The following is a 20,563-nucleotide window of genomic DNA, read 5'->3' as shown; positions in this document are numbered from 1 at the left end:
TAGACTAATGTATAGGCTCAGTGGAGGCTCGGCAGAAGTGATAAGAAATGAATTTCAAGAAATATTAAAAATGAGCCATTCAGAAAATATTTCTATAGTATTAACTACATGAAACGTGGTGAGGAACATAGATAAATGACCTGAAGCCTATTTGGGGAGACTATATTAATCAAATGATCACATGGGTAAATATAAAGTCACCGTTTAAATTACAATGAATAATTTTTATAAAGGAAAAATTCAAGTTGTTGTTAGCTTAAATTAGGGTTATCTGCGAGGATGAGGGGCCTGAGAGATTGTGCTGGTCAGTGAGGCTTTCTTCAGGAGGATATATTTATGCTGAAATATGAAGGAGGAGGAGGCAGTAAGTATGTGCAGATGGGTGTGAAAACAATTCCTTGCAGAGCAAACAGTGTATGCAAAGGCACTGGCTTGGGTAGAAATGTGATATATTCAGGAAACCTCAAGAAAACCAATGTGACAGTAATTCAGAGTTGGTGAGTGGTGGGGAGGAAGTTGATTCTAGATGTGGGGAGAATGCAAGTTATGTGGGTGCAAAGGAACCAGCAAAGGTCAAAGATGACATCATTCTATTTCAGATGGACTAGAAGAGTTGATATTTTAATGGACAGGTATAAAGAGAGCGTAAGTCTTCAGATGAAAGTAAATTCAGTTTTAAAGTTTGTGGTACGTATGAGATAGTTACATAAACTATTGATCACTTGAAATATGGCAGTGAAATTGAGTGAAATTAATAGGTAAGAAAGGAAGAGAGAAATTTTAGATTACTCTGAATAAAGTTGGTAGAGCTGGAAGACATTATATTAAGCTAAATAAACCAGGAACAGAAAGTTAAACAGTATATATTCTCACTCATGAGGAAGCTTTTTTCAAAGTGAATCTTACCAAAGTAAAAAGTAGTACAGAGGATACTAGAAGCTGTGAAGGGTAGGAAGAAGGAGGGCATAGGGAGAGATTTGTAAAGGGCAGAAACTTACAGCTAGAGAGGAGGAATAAGTCCTAGTGTTCTATAGCACTGTAGGATAACTGTAGTTAACACTAATTTAATATAGTTTCAAATAGCCATAAGGAGGATATTGAATGTTTCCAACACAGAGAGATGATGAATATTTGACATGGTGGATATGCCCATTACCTGATCTGATCATTACACTTTATATGTATTATGACATCACTGTATCATAACGTCACCATGTATCCCATAAATATGAACAATTATGTGTTAATTTAAAAAATTTTAAAAAATAGTGGAAAGGGATTTTTATAGGGATAAAGTAAGATAAAGTAAAAAGGAGAAGAAATAAGTTGTTTACTAAGTGCTTATTTCTTGACATCCTTCTGTCTTTTCTGTATAAGGTTGCCCATTCATCTTCCTGAATCATAGCTCATATACCATACTCAGTTTTGGCTGCGTGGGAGGACATAGGAGAGCCTTCATTGCATTCGTATTTAAGGTTACATTAAAGAATGGATAGGATTTTGATGGATAAATAAAGTCAGGGATGGGAGACTGTAACAGAGCTAGTGAAGGAGAAGAAACTTTAAAAAATACTCAGAGATAATGCCATGATGATATAGTGTATCTCCTTAAATAGCAGAAGAGGATATCCTTCTGGTAGAATTCCATGATGCTAATGATGACTGTCCCTTACCAATTGCTAAGGCAGGAGTTTATGGCTAGGAGAAATATTAAATTTAATACTTGCTTCCTGCATGGAATGGTTTGCTTTTTTTCTGAAACAGTTATATCTGGGACCTGCTCAAAAGTGTGGGTTCCAAGGATAATGCTATGGAAGGGAAGAGAAAAAGAAATCCCTTGAGGATGTATCCAAACTCTTCTAATATTCCAGACCTTCTATAATGTGGCCTTGGTATGCGTTATCAGTCTCCTGTCTTTTGACTCTACATTGTTGTTCTCTTATTTCTCTGCTTTACGCCTCCATTATTCGGTCTTTTTGACCAGAATGCCTCCCACACACTTGTCTATCTGCTTAAAATTAAGGTTTTTTTAAAAGTCAGGGTTAAATACCACCATGTTTGTAAAGATATCCCTCACAGCCTTTAAGCAGAATTGAGATTTTCCATCTTTGTACTTTTATATCCCTTAGTTTTTACTCAGTTTTAAACTCTTCTCTCATTGCATTAGCTGGCTTTTCATTTTGAGGCTCCTTGAAAGTATAAGCACTCTGAATTTTCTTTCCAACACGAGACCCAGAAAATATCAAGAGTTGATGTGCAGTAGTTATCACGACATGATTTTAGAGGGTCCAGGAAAATGAAGATGGATAAAAAGTTATCAAAGTCCTAAGAATGACCTTTTTTTAAAACAAAATTTGTAATACTTATATGCTGTTTGGAAACAGACAAATCTGTCTTTTTTATTCTTTTTTCGTTGGAGAGTAAACATTAAAATGATTCAGTGTGAGGTTGAGATGCTCATCGTCAGAGCTTTGAGTAACGTGGTTAATTTAGAAAATCCAGTATGTGTTTAAGATATATTTTGGTTCCGAATATGTGACAGACTTGTTTTAAAATGGTTCAGTTACAGTACCTGTTGTGGCCAGCAGATGCCTGCAAACACCATAAAATCATATTGAGCAGATGGTTTTAAAGAACATGCTGCTGGTTTTTGGAACTCTGTATTGCTAGTCTAGTAGGATTGCTTGTATTTGATTCTTTCTCTTTTAATTCCAGATGAAGAGAAAGTTGAAAAGACATCTCACTTCAAAGAAGGGGGCATTTAATAGTTTCTTTTCTTAGATATTACTTGAGAGTATGAGTGGACGTATTATTTGTATGTCATTTAAAAAATTTGGATTGAAATTATAAAAGAGAAGCAGTTGTAAATAGTGTGCCATTCCTTTTTGATAAGATCAAGAGAATTTCATTTTCATATGTCTTCTTTTTTTTTCTGACCAATACAGGAGATGTATTCAAAAGGAATAATTCCCCTTTCTGCTATATCAACAGTACGAGTTCAAGGAGACAACAAATTTGAAGTTGTTACAACACAAAGAACTTTTGTTTTTAGAGTAGAAAAAGAAGGTAAGATTATTTTTTTATCCCCATGAAATACTTACATTAATTTATGACTAATCATATTAATAAACCAGTTAGACTAGGAATGTCAAGAAACCTTTAAATATATTACTTTTTGATAATTTACATTTTAAAATTAATTTTTCAAATGCATAATGTTAAAACATAAATAAGTTGACAAGTTATTTGTTTTCTTTTTCATGCAACAAATATTTAGTGAGAAGCTATTGTGTGCTGAGGACTCATACGTTCTGGGTATACAGTTGTGAAAAAAAGTGGACAAAATTCTCAGCTTTCGTGGAGCTAGCCTTTGAGATGTTGTTTTAATAATGCAAAATGGTTATTTGATACGCAAAAACAATTTTTCTAACTATTAGTTGGTTTTATGGACATTTATGGCAGGCTTTAGCTCAGTGACTCCCAACCTTTTTGCACCAGGGACTGGTTTCGTGGAAGACAGCTTTTCCATGAACTGGTTGTGGGGAGATGGTTCCTGGATGATTGAAGCACATTGCATTTATTGTGTGTTGTAATTCTATTATTATTACATTGTATATAATGAAATACTTATACAACTCACCATGATGTAGAATCAGTGGGATGTCTGAGCTTATTTTCTTGCCACTAGATGGCCCCATCTAGGGCTGATGGGAGACAGTGACAGATCATCAGGCATTAGACTCTCATAAGGAACACACAACCTAGATTCCCTGCATGCGTATTTTATGGTAGAGTTTGTACTCCTGTGAGCATCTAATGCCACCAGTGATCTGACAGGAGGTGGAGCTCAGGCAGTAATGCCAGTGGTGGGGAGTGGCTGTAGATGCAGATGAAGCTTCGCTGGCTTGCCTGCTGCTCACCTCCTGCTGTGTGGCCCTGTTCCTAACAGACCATGTAATGGTACCAGTCCATGGCCTGGGATTTGGGGACCCCTGCTTTAGCTGACTGCACAGGCACAGTAATCATTCCATTGTAGATTTAGGAGCATCTTTTATATTTCTTGAATTCTTTTCATCTACATAATCTATGGGACACTTAATGGTAAAAGCTGATCCCAAAGATGGCACATGTTTTCTGGATTGAGTTTACATGTGTATAGAGAAATCTTTTCTGAATTTTGTTTGAATAAGGGTGAGGGAGGAGCCAGAGAAGTTAAAAGTTCTCTGTTGTGTATTTTATTTGAGTATTGTAATATGTCATTACTATAAATTTACTAGTTTTATTAATTTAGGTAATACCATCTCATTAAGAATTATGATTTTAACTTATGGACAACTTTTATTTAGGAATAGATATATAATTCAACCTGATTTTTAGAAGTACTTCTTTGTGCTTTAATTATTTGAATAATAATGGTATGGGAAATTGACTGAATACCTGATAGGTACCAGACACTTTGCTAATTCTACATTTTCACAACAGTCTTATAATGTAGGTAGTATTACAATTATTATCCTTTTTTTTTGAGATGGAGTTTCACGCTTGTTGCCCAGGCTTGAGTGCAACGGTGCAATCTTGGCTCACTGCAACCTCTGTCTCGTGGGTTCAAGCGATTTTCTTGTCTCAGCCTCTCAAGTACCTGAGACTACAGGCATGCATCACCACACCCAGTTAATATTTTTTTTTGTATTTAGTAGAGACGGGGTTTCACCATGTTGGTCAGGTTGGTCTTGAATTCCCGACCTCAGGTGATCTGACCGTCTTGGCCCCCCAAAGTGCTGGGATTACAGGCATGAGCCACTGTGCCCGGCCATTGTTATCCAATTTTTACAGATAAGAGTGTTCACCACCAGTTGGAAATGACTACAGTGTTAACTATTATGGGGCAACATTTTCTTTATTTTAAACTGCTAGATTCCTGGTACGTATGTCAGTGCATAACACATAAAAAGCAGTCAGTAAATATTATATACCACTAAAACGTTTCCATTGTTTCTTGGGGTACTCAGTAAATGGGTACATTCCAGCAGGCCTTCACACTGGAGCAGCGTGGTTCAAACTGTGGATTACTGAGATCAACTTAGTGGTTTATGATGTCACCAGAAACACTCTCCCTCAATCAAAAGACAAACCCCAAACAGAAAATAATAAATATCAAAGTGCATTGCTTACAGTAGGTGTTATGTTGTGAAACATATCTATCTATGTACATACTGTATAGATGTAACAAAAAAAGTTTCTTATTTGGTATTTAAAAATAATGTTGAACTAAAGCTAGAGTCCCAGAGTAGGAGTCAGCAAACTGATCTGCAGCTTTAACCTGGCTCAGTGCCTGTTTTTGTAAATGAAGTCTTGTTAGATAACAACCATTGTCATTCAGTCATTTCTCATTCATTCTCACTCAGTGGTATCACTGAGTAGTTGTGGCACAGACTGCGGCCAGTAAAGCCTAAAATGTTTACTATTTGATTTTTCAAAGAAAAAGTTTGCAAACCCCTGCCCTCAAGGATTTTACCTAGAATCACCTGCATATATGAGGAGCCACTTTTTGTGAATTACTGCCTGAAATTCAGAAAATTTTCCACAGTTGTGATACTTGATATGGGACTTCCATTTGAAATCACGGTTTTTCTCTTACTGTATTTCTTGAAGCACGTGGCATTGCTTCTCTTGAATGACTATCCTGGCAGTCTTTCCTTATGGTTTGGTTTCCACCACCGTGAAAGGTAGTTGCCTGTTTTTTTGAGGTGCTTATCACCTTTCTCTTGGCCTCTCCAAATAAATTTCACATTGCTACACAGCCTGCATTTTAAGATAGACATACTAAATAAAGCTTCCAACTTGTATGAAAATCTGTTTAGCCATATTTACTAAGTTAAACAGACACGTTTTATTTAAGTAGAGTGTACCAACCCACACATGTTTAGAAGTTGCATGTTCACAATTGACAGATAAATCCTTCTGTGGTGTATAGTTCATCTTCATTATATAAACTTAGGACAGTATAAAAATTTCAAAACTTCAGTATAAATTTGTTGTTTTTAAAATAAGTTGTAGGTCTTTAATTTTTGAAACCATAGACATATTGCTTCAGTGAAAACAGACTTTATACACATGGAATTAATGAATGAGTTATTTTGATTGAAAGTTATTTTTACATAGTAACAACTCACGATTTTAAAAATAAATGTGTGTAGAGGTGTGTGTACATATATATATATGTATATGTTTGTGTATCTATATGTAGTATGGAACTTTCAACAGTATACTAAATATGTTTTATTAAGTTATCTTTTTTCCTTCCATGTATACAAATGGTTGATTATTTTTATTTTGTGGGAATTGGTAGATCAACTATAGTGGCTTAAGGACTTTGACTTAATGAACTTTAAGCTAAATTAAAGTCTATTTTGATTGAGGGAAGAAGCAAAATCAAAGTTTAGAACAAAAAGGAAAAAGTTTTGACATCTTAACAGATACGGATTCTTTATTTTTAGTGAAAAGGCTTTGACCTGTCTACAATAGCTATTCTTTGTTTTCCCTGACCAGTGTTATTATATCTAAACTGCTGCATCACCCCCTGGTGTTACTAAGACAGGATTATAGTTTGGAACATATATAGTTTGGAATCTTTTCCCTGCAAATTTTCTAAGGCTTCTATTCCCTCCCCCCCGCCACCACCAATTTCCTAATGAAATATTGTTCTTCTCTTAGTTGCAAGTGAATTTTATTGAAATAATAACATTTAAAAAGAACCCTTCCCCAAGTACAAAATTTGGTCTGACTCCTGTTGTTCTGAAGCAGAGTCACTGGAATTGGTCTGTGGGTCATAACAGCTATTGATCTCTCCAATCAGTCTGTATTCCTTTGCACCTGTAGTCACACGTGGAGATATGATGCTTCAAAACACTCACAATGTTTTGAGTGCACACTTCTCATGGTTAGAAGAGAGCTTAAGAATTTTGAGCGGGCATTCCCTTTCCAAGGCCATTTTCAGAACTGGTGCTCACTTGCAGGCCCTGTGCTTCTCTCCACCTTAGCAGATTCTAGACCCTGTGGGTGTCTCTCAATTCTGCTTTTAGACAACATCATACAGTCATCCAATGGCAGCTCTGATACTGATACGGAAAAGTCTTTGTTTTAATTAAAAATTTTTTTAGAAGAACATATAAATGCCCCCCCCCCCCCTTAGTTGTTTTGGGCAAGCAGACTCTTACCTCTTTTGAAATCATCAATGTTTTTATAAGCAAGGCATGAAACATTTACTATCCCTTTACTTACTCACCCTCCTTAATCTCATTAATGATGATTTGCTAAGTGTTTCCTTTGAAGACTTCATGATATTCTGGAAGTTTCTGACATAATGTATTTTAGGAACTTGCTAGGACTCCAAATTCTGTTTAAAATATTCAATTGTGGGGCCTCAAGTCTGGTTTTGAAGGCAATCTCTTGGTTTTAGGGTGACTGATGTCAAATATGTATCTCCGTCTCTGACCTGTTCCTGTACTCCATGGTCATATCCAGCAGCCTACTTGACATGTCAACATGGCTGTCTAGTAGCACCTCACACTTAATGTATCAAAATTCTCATTTCCACCCGCTCAGCCAGACTTTCTCCCTTGTAATCTTCCTCATCTCAGCAAATAGAAGCCTCAGGTGCTTAGGCCATGAAGTGTGGAGTTATTCTTGAATCTTTTTCTTCTCACTTCACATCTAGTCCATCAGCAAATCTTGTCAGTTTGACTTTGAAAGTGTGTTTAGATGCTGACCAATTCTCAACAACTACACTGCTATCAGGATTGTTTTAATCATCTCTCATGATCAACTGTTGTCATATTTTTCCCGTACTTGTCAGAGCAATTATTCAGTAAGAAAGTCAAATCATGTCAGTTCACTTTACATGCTCCATGGATTCTGCATCTTTTTTTTTTTTTTCCTCCCTTTGAAATGGAGTCTTGCTTTGTCCCACAGGCTGGAGTGCAGTGGTACGATTGTGGCTCACTGCAACCTCCACCTCTCAGGTTCAAGTGATTCTTCTACCTCAGCCTCCCGAGTAGCTGGGACTACAGGTGTGTGCCACCACGCCCAGCTATTTTTTGTATTTTTAGTAGAGATGAGATTTTCACCATGTTAGCCAGGATGGTCTCCATCTCCTGACCTTGTGATCTGCCCGCCTTGGCCTTCCAAAGTTCTGGGATTACAGGAGTGAGCCACTGCGCACAGCCGGTTTCTGCATCTTACTGAGAGTAAAAAGTACTTATGATGTCCAAAAACCCCTGCATGATCTGGCCTTGGTCTTTCTGTCCTATCTTTTTCTGTTCCCTTTCTCCTGTACTATGGTTGGTTCACCTACAGAGGCCTTTTGTTCCTTGAATATACCAAATCTGCTGTTGTCTCAGGGCCTTGTTACATGTTCACCTTATCCTGGAATGCTCTTCCTCTGCCTGCTCCTCAGCTGGGACCTGCTTCTTTACTTCCTCTTCCTTTAGGTTTTTGGTTAACCATCCCCTTCTTCTGAGGCTTTTTATGTATCCTGTACAAAATAACACTCCCTGGGCCCCTCATCTTGTGTTTATGTCACCAATTGCACTTGCCACTTTGTAATGTATATTTAAGTTTATATTGCCTTCCTCCTTTCACTAGCGTGTAAACTTCCAGGAGAGTAAGGTCATGGTCAGTCTTGTTCACTGTTCCATTCCTGGTATTCAGAATAGGTTTTGGAACATAGTAGGCTTAGTGAATATTTGTACGAGTGAGTGGTTATCAATTTGAAGAACAATCCTTATGCGCAGGCACTACTTCTTTCTCTGATATTGATCAGGAATTTCATTGAGGGAACTTTAGTTAGATCATATTATCATATCAAAAGTAAAGGTCCAGCTAAACTTCATTAGATAATGTTGTTGATGTTTTGCATGGCCCTTATGTAGTGATCTCTAGTGTAACCAATCCCTTGTTACTAAGGAGTATGCCTACTGCTAAACCCAGTAGTCCAGAGAATATTGTCTCAATTTTTCTTAAACCTCTTTTTTTGTTATTCTTGTTCTTATGCTCTAAGCTGCCATTCCTCAAACCATCAAGAACTGATTTGAGGTTTTAGGAATTTGCTATTGTATTTTATTTACATTCTAGCAGAATCACACAAAAAAATGGCAATTTCAACACTTATTCTTTGTTTTCTCCCCTCCCTTTCTTTTTGTCCAGCCTGGAATGCTATTCTTAGAGACAAGTCATATCTAGGTCAGAGCTTGTTTCCTGAAGAAATGGTGCTTAGCACAGTGCTAAGATCAAGATAGACACTCAATAGATATTTGTTATTGGAAAGAATAAGAAGTATCTTGGTTTGAAGAACAAGCAAAAGCTAGCACAGTATCTAAGTTTGCCCTAGGCTCTTGTCCAACAGGAAATCATTATTTGGTTTGGAATGTTGTGACTTATCAAAGCATATTCCCCCATATCTCAGGATGCACACATTGTGTGGCCGAATACGGATGACACTTGTAATCTATTTTGTTGTATTTGGATTATCTGTTCCATTGTTTCTTTCCATTGGCATGGGTAATTCAGAATAAACTGAATGTTACTATTAATTCCTGTTCTTCGTCTTGATTGTTTACTTCCTCTTAGTAACTGAGGCCCTCAGGAGCTAGATAATTCTTCTAGGCTATGTGTTGAAATTCAGGCAAAGTAAGCTTAATTCCAACAGGTGCAATTGCCAGTTTTAAATTAATTCCTGAGAAACTGAAATATATGCTAGCAGTAATCTAAAAGCCATAGACACTTAGGCCCAACTCATTAAATTATGACCTACATTTCAAACACAGTGGTTTATATGGATTAGCACAAATAAAGAAACAAACAAACAACCATTATGTACCATTTACTCGGCAGGAGTATCTTGCGTGAAACTAATGATCACAAGTAATAACCAAGTTAAGTGGAAGGTCTGTTGCTGTAACTGAAAATGTAATAAGTTATTGTAGTGCAATCTGGATCTGTTTATGCAGATGGAAAAATGTAGAATAGCTGCTGCATATTGACATTGACTTAGCTACTTGAATATTTTAATGTCTTTTAGTTTAGGATGTATAACAATACTAGGGACATTTGATAAATATTTCATCCTGATATATTGCAACAAGCAGGAACTCTTTTTTTTTTTTTTTTTTTTTTTCAGACGAAGTTTCGCTCTTGTTGCCCAGGCTGGAGTGCAGTGGCACGATCTGGGCTTACTGCAACCTTAGTCTTCTAGGCTCAAGCAATTCTCATGCCTCAGTGTCCCGAGTTGCTTGGCTTACAGGCACCTGCCACCATGCCCAGCTAATTTTCTGTGTGTGTTGTTAGTGTAGACTGGGTTTCACCATGTTGGCCAGACTGGTCTTGAGCTCCTGACCTCAAATGATCCTCCCCTCTTAGCTTCCCAGAGTGCTGGAATTACAGGTGTGGGACACCACACCCAGCTATCAAGCACCAATTCCTGGAAGATTATGTGACACCTGCAATAACGCACTATTAAATACGTTTATAAATAAACATTTTGACTTTGGTCATTAAAGACACAATCAACTGTTTTTATTAGTTTTGAAGGTGAACAAGAACAATTATAATTGAAAAAGTAAGACTCATTATGAAATAACTTTGGATTCATGTTTAAATATGAGTAAGTTTAATATGGTGACTTATTTCAATCCACAATTAAGTCACTGGGCAGACCTGTCTGAGAAGGATCTGAGAAACTGTCCCATTTCCCAAACTGGGCTCTGCTTTCTCTTCTTCCTTCATCCTGTGAAAGCTTTTACTACCTGTGATTCAGTATGTTTTGCTTTATTTCCTTTTGCTTTGACAACTACTTCTCCCTATGTTCTGATAGCCCAATTTCCAGCCTTATAGATATAGTTGTACCTCAAGGTTTGCCAGTTTCTTCCCCTTTTACACTTCATGTTTATTCATTTCCATGGGTCTTCTCAAGTACGGGTTACTGTTGTTCACATAGTGCTATCAGTCTGCCTGGATGCTCATGGCACGGCACTGAAAACCTGAGGTTGTTCTGTTAACTAATTGGATTCTCCTTTGCCTGGCCAATTTCTGATGCCATGTTACCTTTCATTCTAAGTAATTTGTTTTTCTTATCAACACCCATCATGTTTATACAACTAATTTTTTCCACTGTCCTAAATGCCTTAATTCCTTGTAAGTCATTTTGTTTCCATTTTCACAGTATTTTAAGTCTCCGTTGCCTGGTTCCTGAACTTCAGGCTTCCAGTGTGGTCTACCTGTCATTGTCGGTGTTATCATAATGTCTTTTTATTGCTAAGAATGCTGAAATGGTTTTCCTTTGTAATAAAGACAACATTCCTAAACAGGCAGTATGAATTCTCTGGTCATATTCCCATTATTTCCATGTGAGTTCAGAATTGTAAATATATTCATTGATAAATTATCCCTGAATGGATGTTGGTTTTTCTGCCTTTGTTCTTATAGTAACCTCTGCTCAGAATCCTATTATCTTCCCTCTTCCAAATTCCAGTTTTGTCTTTTGAATTGCTCTTCATTCTCAAGATCTACTACATGTACCTCTTTTTTACCCCCATGGTTCCAAGAAAAGTTGTTCGAGAGTTAAAACATTTGATTCTGCTTATTTTAAAGCTAACTTGCTATATGACCTTCAGCAAATCACTTATCTCAATTGACTCATATATTATTTGATACCATTTATATGACATTTATACTACTGTGTTCCATTATGTGTTCAAATCTTGCTTGACTTATAGCTTTAATTGCTCTTTGGGGACTAGATCGAATTCCTATGCCTGTAACACAATGCATTGTTCATAATTGAAGGTCGCTTAGCTTTTGTGGAAGGAGTAGGAGAACCAAATTTTAATTTGCCAGGTGAAATGCTATTGTTAATTACTGTGTTGAGAGTGGGATGGGAAAGTGACACTGAAGCAGGCATACTCTAGAGTGGGTTCCAAATGATTGTTTGAAAATAGGATTTTGGGGGTCTTTGAGTAAGTGACTTGAAACATAAAAGCTGTTAATTATTGGATAGCAATATCACATTCTTCTATTAAAAGAAAATCTAATCTAATGAATGATCTAAAAGAGGGCTTCTCAGATATTAAAAGGGATAAGGAGCATCTGTAGTTCTTTTGAAAATACAGCCTGTGATTCATCAGGTCTGGAGTAGGGCCTGAGATTTTGCACTTCTAATAAACTCTCAGGTAAAGCCAATGAAACTCATTTCACGAAAACTCGATAGTGTTACTCCTTTTCCCTCAAAGAATTGAGTCATTGGTCTGTTTACAGTAACATTTAGATTGTAGTTGTGGAAAGAATCTGTCACTTATGTGTTGCAAAGAGCGTGGATTTCTTCTTGACGTTTCTATATCTATGTAACTTATATATGGATTTATGTATTTTCTCCTGTCTTTATTTTCAGAGGAGAGAAATGACTGGATCAGCATACTATTAAATGCACTGAAATCACAATCCCTTACCTCACAGTCTCAAGGCGTTGTTACACCTGAGAAATGTGGATATCTTGAACTGAGAGGCTATAAGGCAAAAATTTTTACTGTGTTAAGTGGAAACAGTGTGTGGCTTTGCAAAAACGAACAGGTGAGCTCTGTTATAGTCATTGCAAATTGCTGCTATTTTATTGTAGTAACAACTATGTTTTGTTTAGAAGAATTATTAGTGATTTTACTTATAGAGTCTTGTTTTGGCATTGTGTACTCCACTAAATATACCGAAGAAATAGTGATTTTGTTGCATTTTCTTGGTGTCTCCACCAGCAAGAAAGTATCTATATCAAACTTGAAACTGGACATCACCTTTTATGGTATTTAGGAAGTAAAATTATTGAAAATAAGTTTTGAAAAATATTATTCGGTTGAAATAACATTATACAACTACATGAGAGAACAATTAAGGACCAATGAACCAGTACAGCTGGTGATGAAATAGACCCATTCTGCACCCTTTTATTTTTGATAGATAATTGTAGGGTAAACACAGGTAACATATTTGCTTGAGTTTTCAGAATATTGGTCTGTTTTATTTTGAGCAGATGTATGTGAGAGATATATATACACACACACCTCCATATAAGTACAAATTCAAGTGCACATACATACATACATCTACCTATACACACATATCACATCTACATAAATAAAATCAATTCAAATTATTGGTTTACTAAATTTGATTAATATCAAAGGACTCAATAGAGTATTTAAATGTTTTGATGAGTCTGATGGTAAACTAAAATTTTAACAAATCCTGTTAGCCTCATTTCATTCCGTAGACTTTCTTCTAACATTCCTTGTTTTTAATATGTATATGTTTTTAATATGTATAATATATAATTATTTACCCTTTTTGTTGGAATAACTCCTTTTAAAACCTTTCAGCCTAGAATATATTAGATGCTTAATAATTGTGGAGTTGAACTGTGCACTTTAGTTAGCTGACCTAAGATGAACTCATTTTATGATACCTTATTATGGGTTATAGTAAGTTGGAATATAAATGCTGACTATTTTTATAAGAAAAATAGGAATATCAAAACAAATAGTTTCAGAACAATTAACTATAGGCATCCTCTGAACTTTAGTGTGAACTTACGCATTGAATATTTTGGAGGATAAGATATCTTAGCCAATTAACAGTTGAAGGCATCATCGAGCACTCTCGGCTTATTAATAATGTGGATAGTTAGTATGTTTCTCAAGAATAGCTTAATAATGTGTACAAATTGAATATGAACATTTCAGTCTACAAAATAAGATGATTGCAACTTTTCTTATTGGAATGGAGGTTAAAAATGCATAATTTGCATGTATCAGTATGGAAGTTACTCTTCCAAATTAATTGAGGTATTCAGTTTACACTTGCATAGACCTGATAGCAAGATTTGATAGACTTGCATAGAGTTCATATGATTAATTTCATTGCTCACATTAAACTGTCTGAGTTTCTGTTATTCTCTAGGAATACGATAGATATTTAAAAAGTTTTATTAACACTTTTTGATTAGTGAAAATGTACATGAAATTATTGCTTTAGTATTAGGAATTGAGTGTGAAAAGCGTAATGAATACTATTTGCTGAGTACCACGTACAATGGTAATTAATTTGTAGACATTTCCTTTTAATCTTCACCACAAATGTAGGAGGAAGACATTTTTTGTCTATGTTTTGTAGATGAGGAAAATGAGGATTAAGTAATAAGTCTAGGAATTACAGTTTATAATGCAGGGTTGAGTTTAAAACTGGAGCTGTATAACTCTAAGTCTACCTTCTTAACCGCTCTACAAACTGCCTTTTTAAAGTCTAGGTTGAAGAGAAATTTTCGGACTTGGGAACTTTTAGAAATAGCCTAAGGATTCTTTCACTGAATAATTTAGTTGTCCAGGAGTTTCAGGGTATGCCTTCAATAAACATTGTATACCATGTCAGGCACACTAAAAATGATGGGTTTACTGAGAAGAAGGACACAAGTCTTGTCTTCCAAGAGGAAAAGTCAAGACCAGAACATATGATGGATGGTGAGGTCAGTGCAGTAATAGGTTGTACAGGAGTTACAGAGAGGTGCAAAAAAAGGGCATCTAATGAAGTCAGTGCATTAGAAGCATTTCCATGTACATGAGTAATGAGTATATTCTCCTTAAAAATTAAAGCATTAAGGCTCAACCCCTCTCCATCTTTTGATAAGTAAACATTTTTTTATGCTTGTATACAAGGTCTTTTCTATGCATTAACATATATATATATATGCACACACACATCTTTAAATGTATACTATTTGTATATATGTGTGTGTGTTTAATTGCATCATATCACATGGATTCAGGTCTTAAGGGACTTGGTCTTTAGTCAGTCTTAAAGAACTAGTTGACTCAAGAATGAACCAATAAGGAAGGCCGTCCACATTCAGACCCTGGCATACCATTCCCTTTTCATCTGTTTTTGCATCCTGGTATATATCTTTTTCCCCAGAGGAAAGTTGCCCATTGGTTTTCTCCCTTGATGGAGCACATGTGAAAAACCTGGTGATATGCTGAGTAATGGGTCAGAGGGCTTTCTGCCAGTGAGGGCAACAACCTGTGTTTTAGGAAAAGCACTAAACAATCCTAAGGTGGTTTGATTCAACTTCGAAAAGTTTTATACAGACACACACACACAGTAATCTTGTGTATTTTTTTAAAGATGGTGAAATGAATATATTTATCATAAAAATGTAAGTGATGTTAGATTTGAACCTCTGTATCATAATTTGTGTTGGATTTAATTTAGTGACATGCAACAAGGCTTAATTGTTTTTATTTTAAAATGGGATTTATCGCCCACATAATAGCACGAATAGAATAAAAAAAAGAAATTGACCTATACCACCCTAACATAGGAACTATTTTTATTTTTCTTGCCTCTAATTTATACATAGTTTTACTAATTTACTTTGGCAGTTATTCCAGAGAGAGTAAACAGAGAGTGGCTAGAGGTAGAAGGGTAGCTATTACAGCAAATGTTGAGGAGTTATTAAAGAGGAATCTCATTTATTGCAAAGAAGATTGGACTGGGAGGTTGCAGTTATGGGTTTTTATTCTTGTTCTACTATTAATTGGCTCAGGTAATTAAGTTAGTCTCTTTAGGTTTAAATGGCATCATGTGAGGAAGGGAGATGACTTACTATCTCTAAGGCCATTACTTAAGTTGCAAGTTAAAATTCAAGATTTCTGAGCTCGTTTCAGATTTGTTAATTCACAATTTCTGGAAATGGGTTGTAGAATCTGAATTCACAAAAAGCACCACAGGTGATTCTGTAATGGATGAGCCAAAAAGCACACATTGTAAAACACTGCTCTCAGTTGTTTTCTTTAAAACAACTTAAAGCCTATCTTTAGACTTTAAGATGAAGTGGAAATAACTATGAAAAGATTTGTAAAAATATTTGTTAGGGTGGAAAATGGCATAGTAGAAACTGACACTCAGATTCTTTACCCAATTACCATGCTGCAAAACAGTGGGGTGCTAATATCACATAAATTAAATGTAATCCCTTAAATATTTAGCACCATTTCACAACTGCTTTCTGCTTTAATTTTTGCACATTTTCTCCCATTCCTTATCTCTGCTTATGTTTTGGATGCCTGCAATGTGTTATAATATGACAATTTTTTTCATATTATTATTTCAGCATTGTATAAAATGAGCTGTGTAATTGGGTTTGTATAGGTTACACTATAGTGACCATGTTTCTGGATTCATTCATCCACGTGACACATGTAGGGGCATTTTCTCATTTCTGGGCACTGCTCTAGACATGACGGGTACAGTGGTAACCTACAAGATCTCTGCTTTCTGGGCCTTCCTGTTGGGGTAACACATAGTGTTAAATAAATCAATGAGGTTTCTGGTAACATTCAATATGTAGCCTTGACTTCCTTTCTGATGATGATGATTATTATTATTATGGGCAAGAATTCCTATGACCCCTTCCTCAAGAGTAGTTTACATTGAAAATGCTACAGCTATGTGATAGGCATCCAGTTACATTATAACCTGAAAAGTGTGAGATTTATCATTTTTATATTCCCAAATCGACAGTGTGAATATTTACTTTATTCACTGCTATATCCTCAGGCAATAAGCTAGCACTCAGTAAACATAGGTAGGGTGAACTTGTTAAATTAATGATCATTTATAACTGTTTTTTTTGACAGGAGAGTTTTTTTTTTTTTCCTCCAATTCTCTTTTAAAATGATTTTTTCTCAAATTGTCTCTTCATCTTCTTTGTCCATTTATTTATAGGGATCTTATGGCTTTCTTGCTAATTCCTTTATGCTCTTTATATAAGAGAGACATGAATCTTCGTATTTTCTACAATTTTTTTCTGAACTATTTTGCTTTTCATTTGTCAGTTTTTGTTTTGTAGAAATTTTGTTTCTGTAACTAAAGTGTTTTTAAATCAGTTCAAAGCTAATAGAGCTTCTCTATTCTGGAACAAACATTATTTTGTAAATTATTTATCCTGAAATGATAGAGGTATAGTGTGTAAGTCAGAATTTTTTAAAGTTTAAATAAGGTAATCAAATATGGACATATATTTAAATATGTGAATTCTTAAATAAGTGGTATTGCTAGTTGAAAGGAATCTCTGCAAGTGGACATGAGGAAGATTTAAGACAACTGGCGTTGGTTTCCATTTGTTCTGTTGTCCTGTCAGCCAGTCTCCCTTCTTCTCTTGATACTTTTTTAAATATCATGTTAATATTAATGAATTCATTAAAACCAGATGTCTTACTTGGTGGGTTTGGTATCCATTTGATGATAATTGTAGCATTGAGGTTTTAACTACATAAACTCACTTGATTAAACATTTTCAAATCAGGGTATAACAAGAGACTCATCCTCCCTCATTCCCCCCAACATAATGTTCCCTGGTGTTCTGGCATGGGAGTGAAACTCTAATAGAATTTAAATAGACCTCATAGGGCGACGGGTTGTGTGGCACAGAAAGGAGCAGCAGGATGGAGGTGGTGGCCTCAGATTCTCTGGGTTCTGTATCTGGCCAAACTCTGCATCTGGTGTTTCCCAGGAAAGCTGGTGCCAGTGTCATACAATGCCACATCTGTTTTCAACAAATGTTTAAGCACCGAGTTCTTAAATTCCTGGCATGGAAACCTGGCATCCAGTAATTCCAAAAATAGGTTTGAAATTTCAGCAGATTTGGGGTTAACAAACCCTTCCTTATTTTTCTGTTTAGGAGTCAGTTTTGTATTTTGCTCTTTCACTGTGTAGTTTTAAAAACGTAGTTTTTGCCAGGTTGTGTTGCCACAAATTCATATGAATAACCTATTTCAGTATCTTGGTATTTACCATTAATTCTATCTGAATGTTTAATATGGAATCATTGGTATGAATACTTTCTGTAATTATTAAAAAATGGAAATATTTATATTGAAGATCAATTCTGCTTTTAGAACCCTCAAAAGAAAGAATTAAGTGGGTGTATCAGACCCTTAATTTATGTTGCTTTATTTACTCTTATAATAATATAATGTAAGGTAGACCTGACTATTTTCATAAATGAGGAAACTGAGGTCTACATAAACTAAATAACTTGCCAATGATCAAGCAGCCAGTAATTGGCTCAGCTTCGATTCTCCCTAGGTCTGACCTGCAGGGCTCACCTGGCCATTGTACCACCCTAGCAGTGGCCAGATCTGCGAAGCCAAACCTAGCCATTGTTACTTTAGTGGGATTCATGATTCTTGACATCCTACATTCTATCACAGCAAATTCAATTTAAAATATTGCTTACTTCAGAATCTATTTTCAGCCTTCTACTTTCTATAATACTAAAACTCTACCCACTGAATTTTTGTGCTACTGTTTTTTTCAATCCAGTTTATAGCATTTTAAAAGTTGATAGTTTGGCTTATCCCTGGCTCATGCCTATTTTTCTTGATAAGAATAAAGCTCACAATCAGATTGTTGTTAATGGGCAATTTATTTTTAATTTAGTTGAACTTTTACCATTCACATTGCATTCCATTTTTAAAAATTTATGCCTGCTAGTTATTTTTGGACAGGACATATTTTTTTGTAATTAAGTTTTAAATAGATACTATGTTCAGTTGGCTTCAAATTCAAAAGGTATAAAATAAAAATAATAATAACAAAAGTTAGCTAGTCCTGTGTAGCACTTACTGCGTTCCAGGCATTCTTTTAAGCATTTTTATTGCATTAATTTAACCCTCACGAAAGTGATGCTGTAGGTACTACTGTTATCCCTATTTTGCAAATAAGTGAACAAGCGAGAGAGGAATACCTGAATAAGAAACCTGGTCTGGTCTGGGTTTTGTCCTTTGGCCAGTCAAATGTCACAACCTTTGGAAGGCCTGTTAGGAAGATAACTCTCTCTTGTGGGTTGGATTCAGTATGCCTACCACCAGGCTTTTTTGTTTGTTTGTTTGTTTTTTAATAACACTGCATTTTTGCATTTTTCTGTTATCTCATTTTTACACCAAAAACTTCCCTAAGGCAGATACCCAGACTTATGCTTTTGTGCAGCCCAAGGACTAAGCACAGTTTCTGGCACAACTAGGTACTTACTAAGTACTGCTTTGCTTTGCCAAGACTATTTTCCCATTAACAAATGACTGTATCTGCTCTGCTAACTTCACAGAACTAGGAAATCAAACAAGAGTTCATAGCTGTTTGTAAACTTCATAGCATGCACAAATAGATATTAAACCAATTACAGAGTCCATGCTATATGCTTAATGAAGACGGATGCTTTTAACACCTCTGGACATTAACAGAGGGGTTGCCACCCAGCACAAATAGGATCTCAACAATCCAATATGTCATCCTGTTCTGGCCTGCTTATTTCAGATTGATAGTCTTAATTATTTCAAATGGTTTTTGTATATTCTGATTGCATGTATTCTACAGAAGCAGATAAAATTGAGTCTTTTTGGTTTTCGTTTGTAGGGACAGGGTGTCACTATGTTGCTCAGGCTGGTCTTGAACTCCTGGCCTCAAGCAATCCTCTTACCTGGGCCTCCCAAAGTGTTGGGATTAAGGTGTGAGCCACAGTGCCTGGTCAAAGCGAGGAGTATTTATGTCTTGACAGTTACATATTGCGTACTTATACTGTCTAAACTAGTTGCATAATGGTTCTGCTATCTAAATCAGTGTTTCTTGTCATTGGCCACATATAAAAGCCGTGAGGTTGTACTTTTGTTTTTGGAAATTAAACATTCTTAGGTTCTGCCACCAGATTCATGGAATCAGGGTCTCTTGGTGGGAGGGAGAGATCACCATAGGTAATTTTTATGAGTATCTAGGGATGAGAAGTATTCTAAACATGTTCTAAATACTGTCTAAATACTGTGAAAATGATGGCTTAATTAATGTCCACAACTTTTAACAGAAAATGCAGTTGTTTCATATATGATAGCTCTCAAGAGCACTAACATTTACTTTGTTACTCTAATGTATATTTTACAGTCAGTTTATGCTGGTCAGTTCTGTAGATACTCTAATTACTCAAAACCATATGGCCATGGCAAGCAGCTGTTAAGTAGGTGGTGCGGTGGCTCACGCCTGTAATCCCAGCACTTTGGGAGGCCAAGGTGGGCAGATCAGGAGGTCAGGAAATCGAGACCATACTGGCCAACATGGTGAAACCCCGTCTCTACTGAAATACAAAAAAAGTTAGCTGGGCGTGGTGGCACATTCCTGTAGTCCCAGCTACTCGGGACGCTAAGGCAGGGGAATCGCTTGAACCTGGGAGGCTGAGGTTGCAGTGAGCTGAGATTGTGCCATTGCACTCTAGCCTGGGCAACAGAGCAAGACTCTGTCTCAAAAAAAAAAAAAATTCATCTTTGCCTTGTTTGGGAGAAATTTGGGGTGTTGACCAGCTAGCACTCCCTTATTTTAACAGAAAGTACAGCTTTACATGTAGACATTTTATGATTTGCTGTGGAGATGAGCAGCATCTATTCATGCAGGAGCCTTGATGAGGCTCATCAGTTTCCATAAAAGG

General features: G+C 36.0%; 1 protein-coding gene across 4 annotated transcripts in view; it reads left to right on the top strand.

Moving 5' to 3' along the window:
• ARAP2 (ArfGAP with RhoGAP domain, ankyrin repeat and PH domain 2) overlaps positions 1–20,563 on the top strand; it is a 186,131-nt gene that overhangs the window by 60,924 nt on the left and 104,644 nt on the right. For all 4 annotated transcript variants that reach the window (XM_010365834.2, XM_030921122.1, XM_030921111.1 and 1 more), the window contains exons 8-9: positions 2,946–3,066; positions 12,443–12,621. In XM_010365834.2, coding sequence (XP_010364136.2) covers positions 2,946–3,066; positions 12,443–12,621 — 300 coding nt within the window. The remainder of the gene's footprint in view (positions 1–2,945; positions 3,067–12,442; positions 12,622–20,563) is intronic.

This window comes from Rhinopithecus roxellana, chromosome 2, assembly GCF_007565055.1.
Source record: "Rhinopithecus roxellana isolate Shanxi Qingling chromosome 2, ASM756505v1, whole genome shotgun sequence".
Taxonomy (NCBI): domain Eukaryota; kingdom Metazoa; phylum Chordata; class Mammalia; order Primates; family Cercopithecidae; genus Rhinopithecus; species Rhinopithecus roxellana.
The sequence above is the reverse complement of the archived record's forward strand: the minus strand, read 5'-3'. Positions and strand labels throughout refer to the sequence as shown.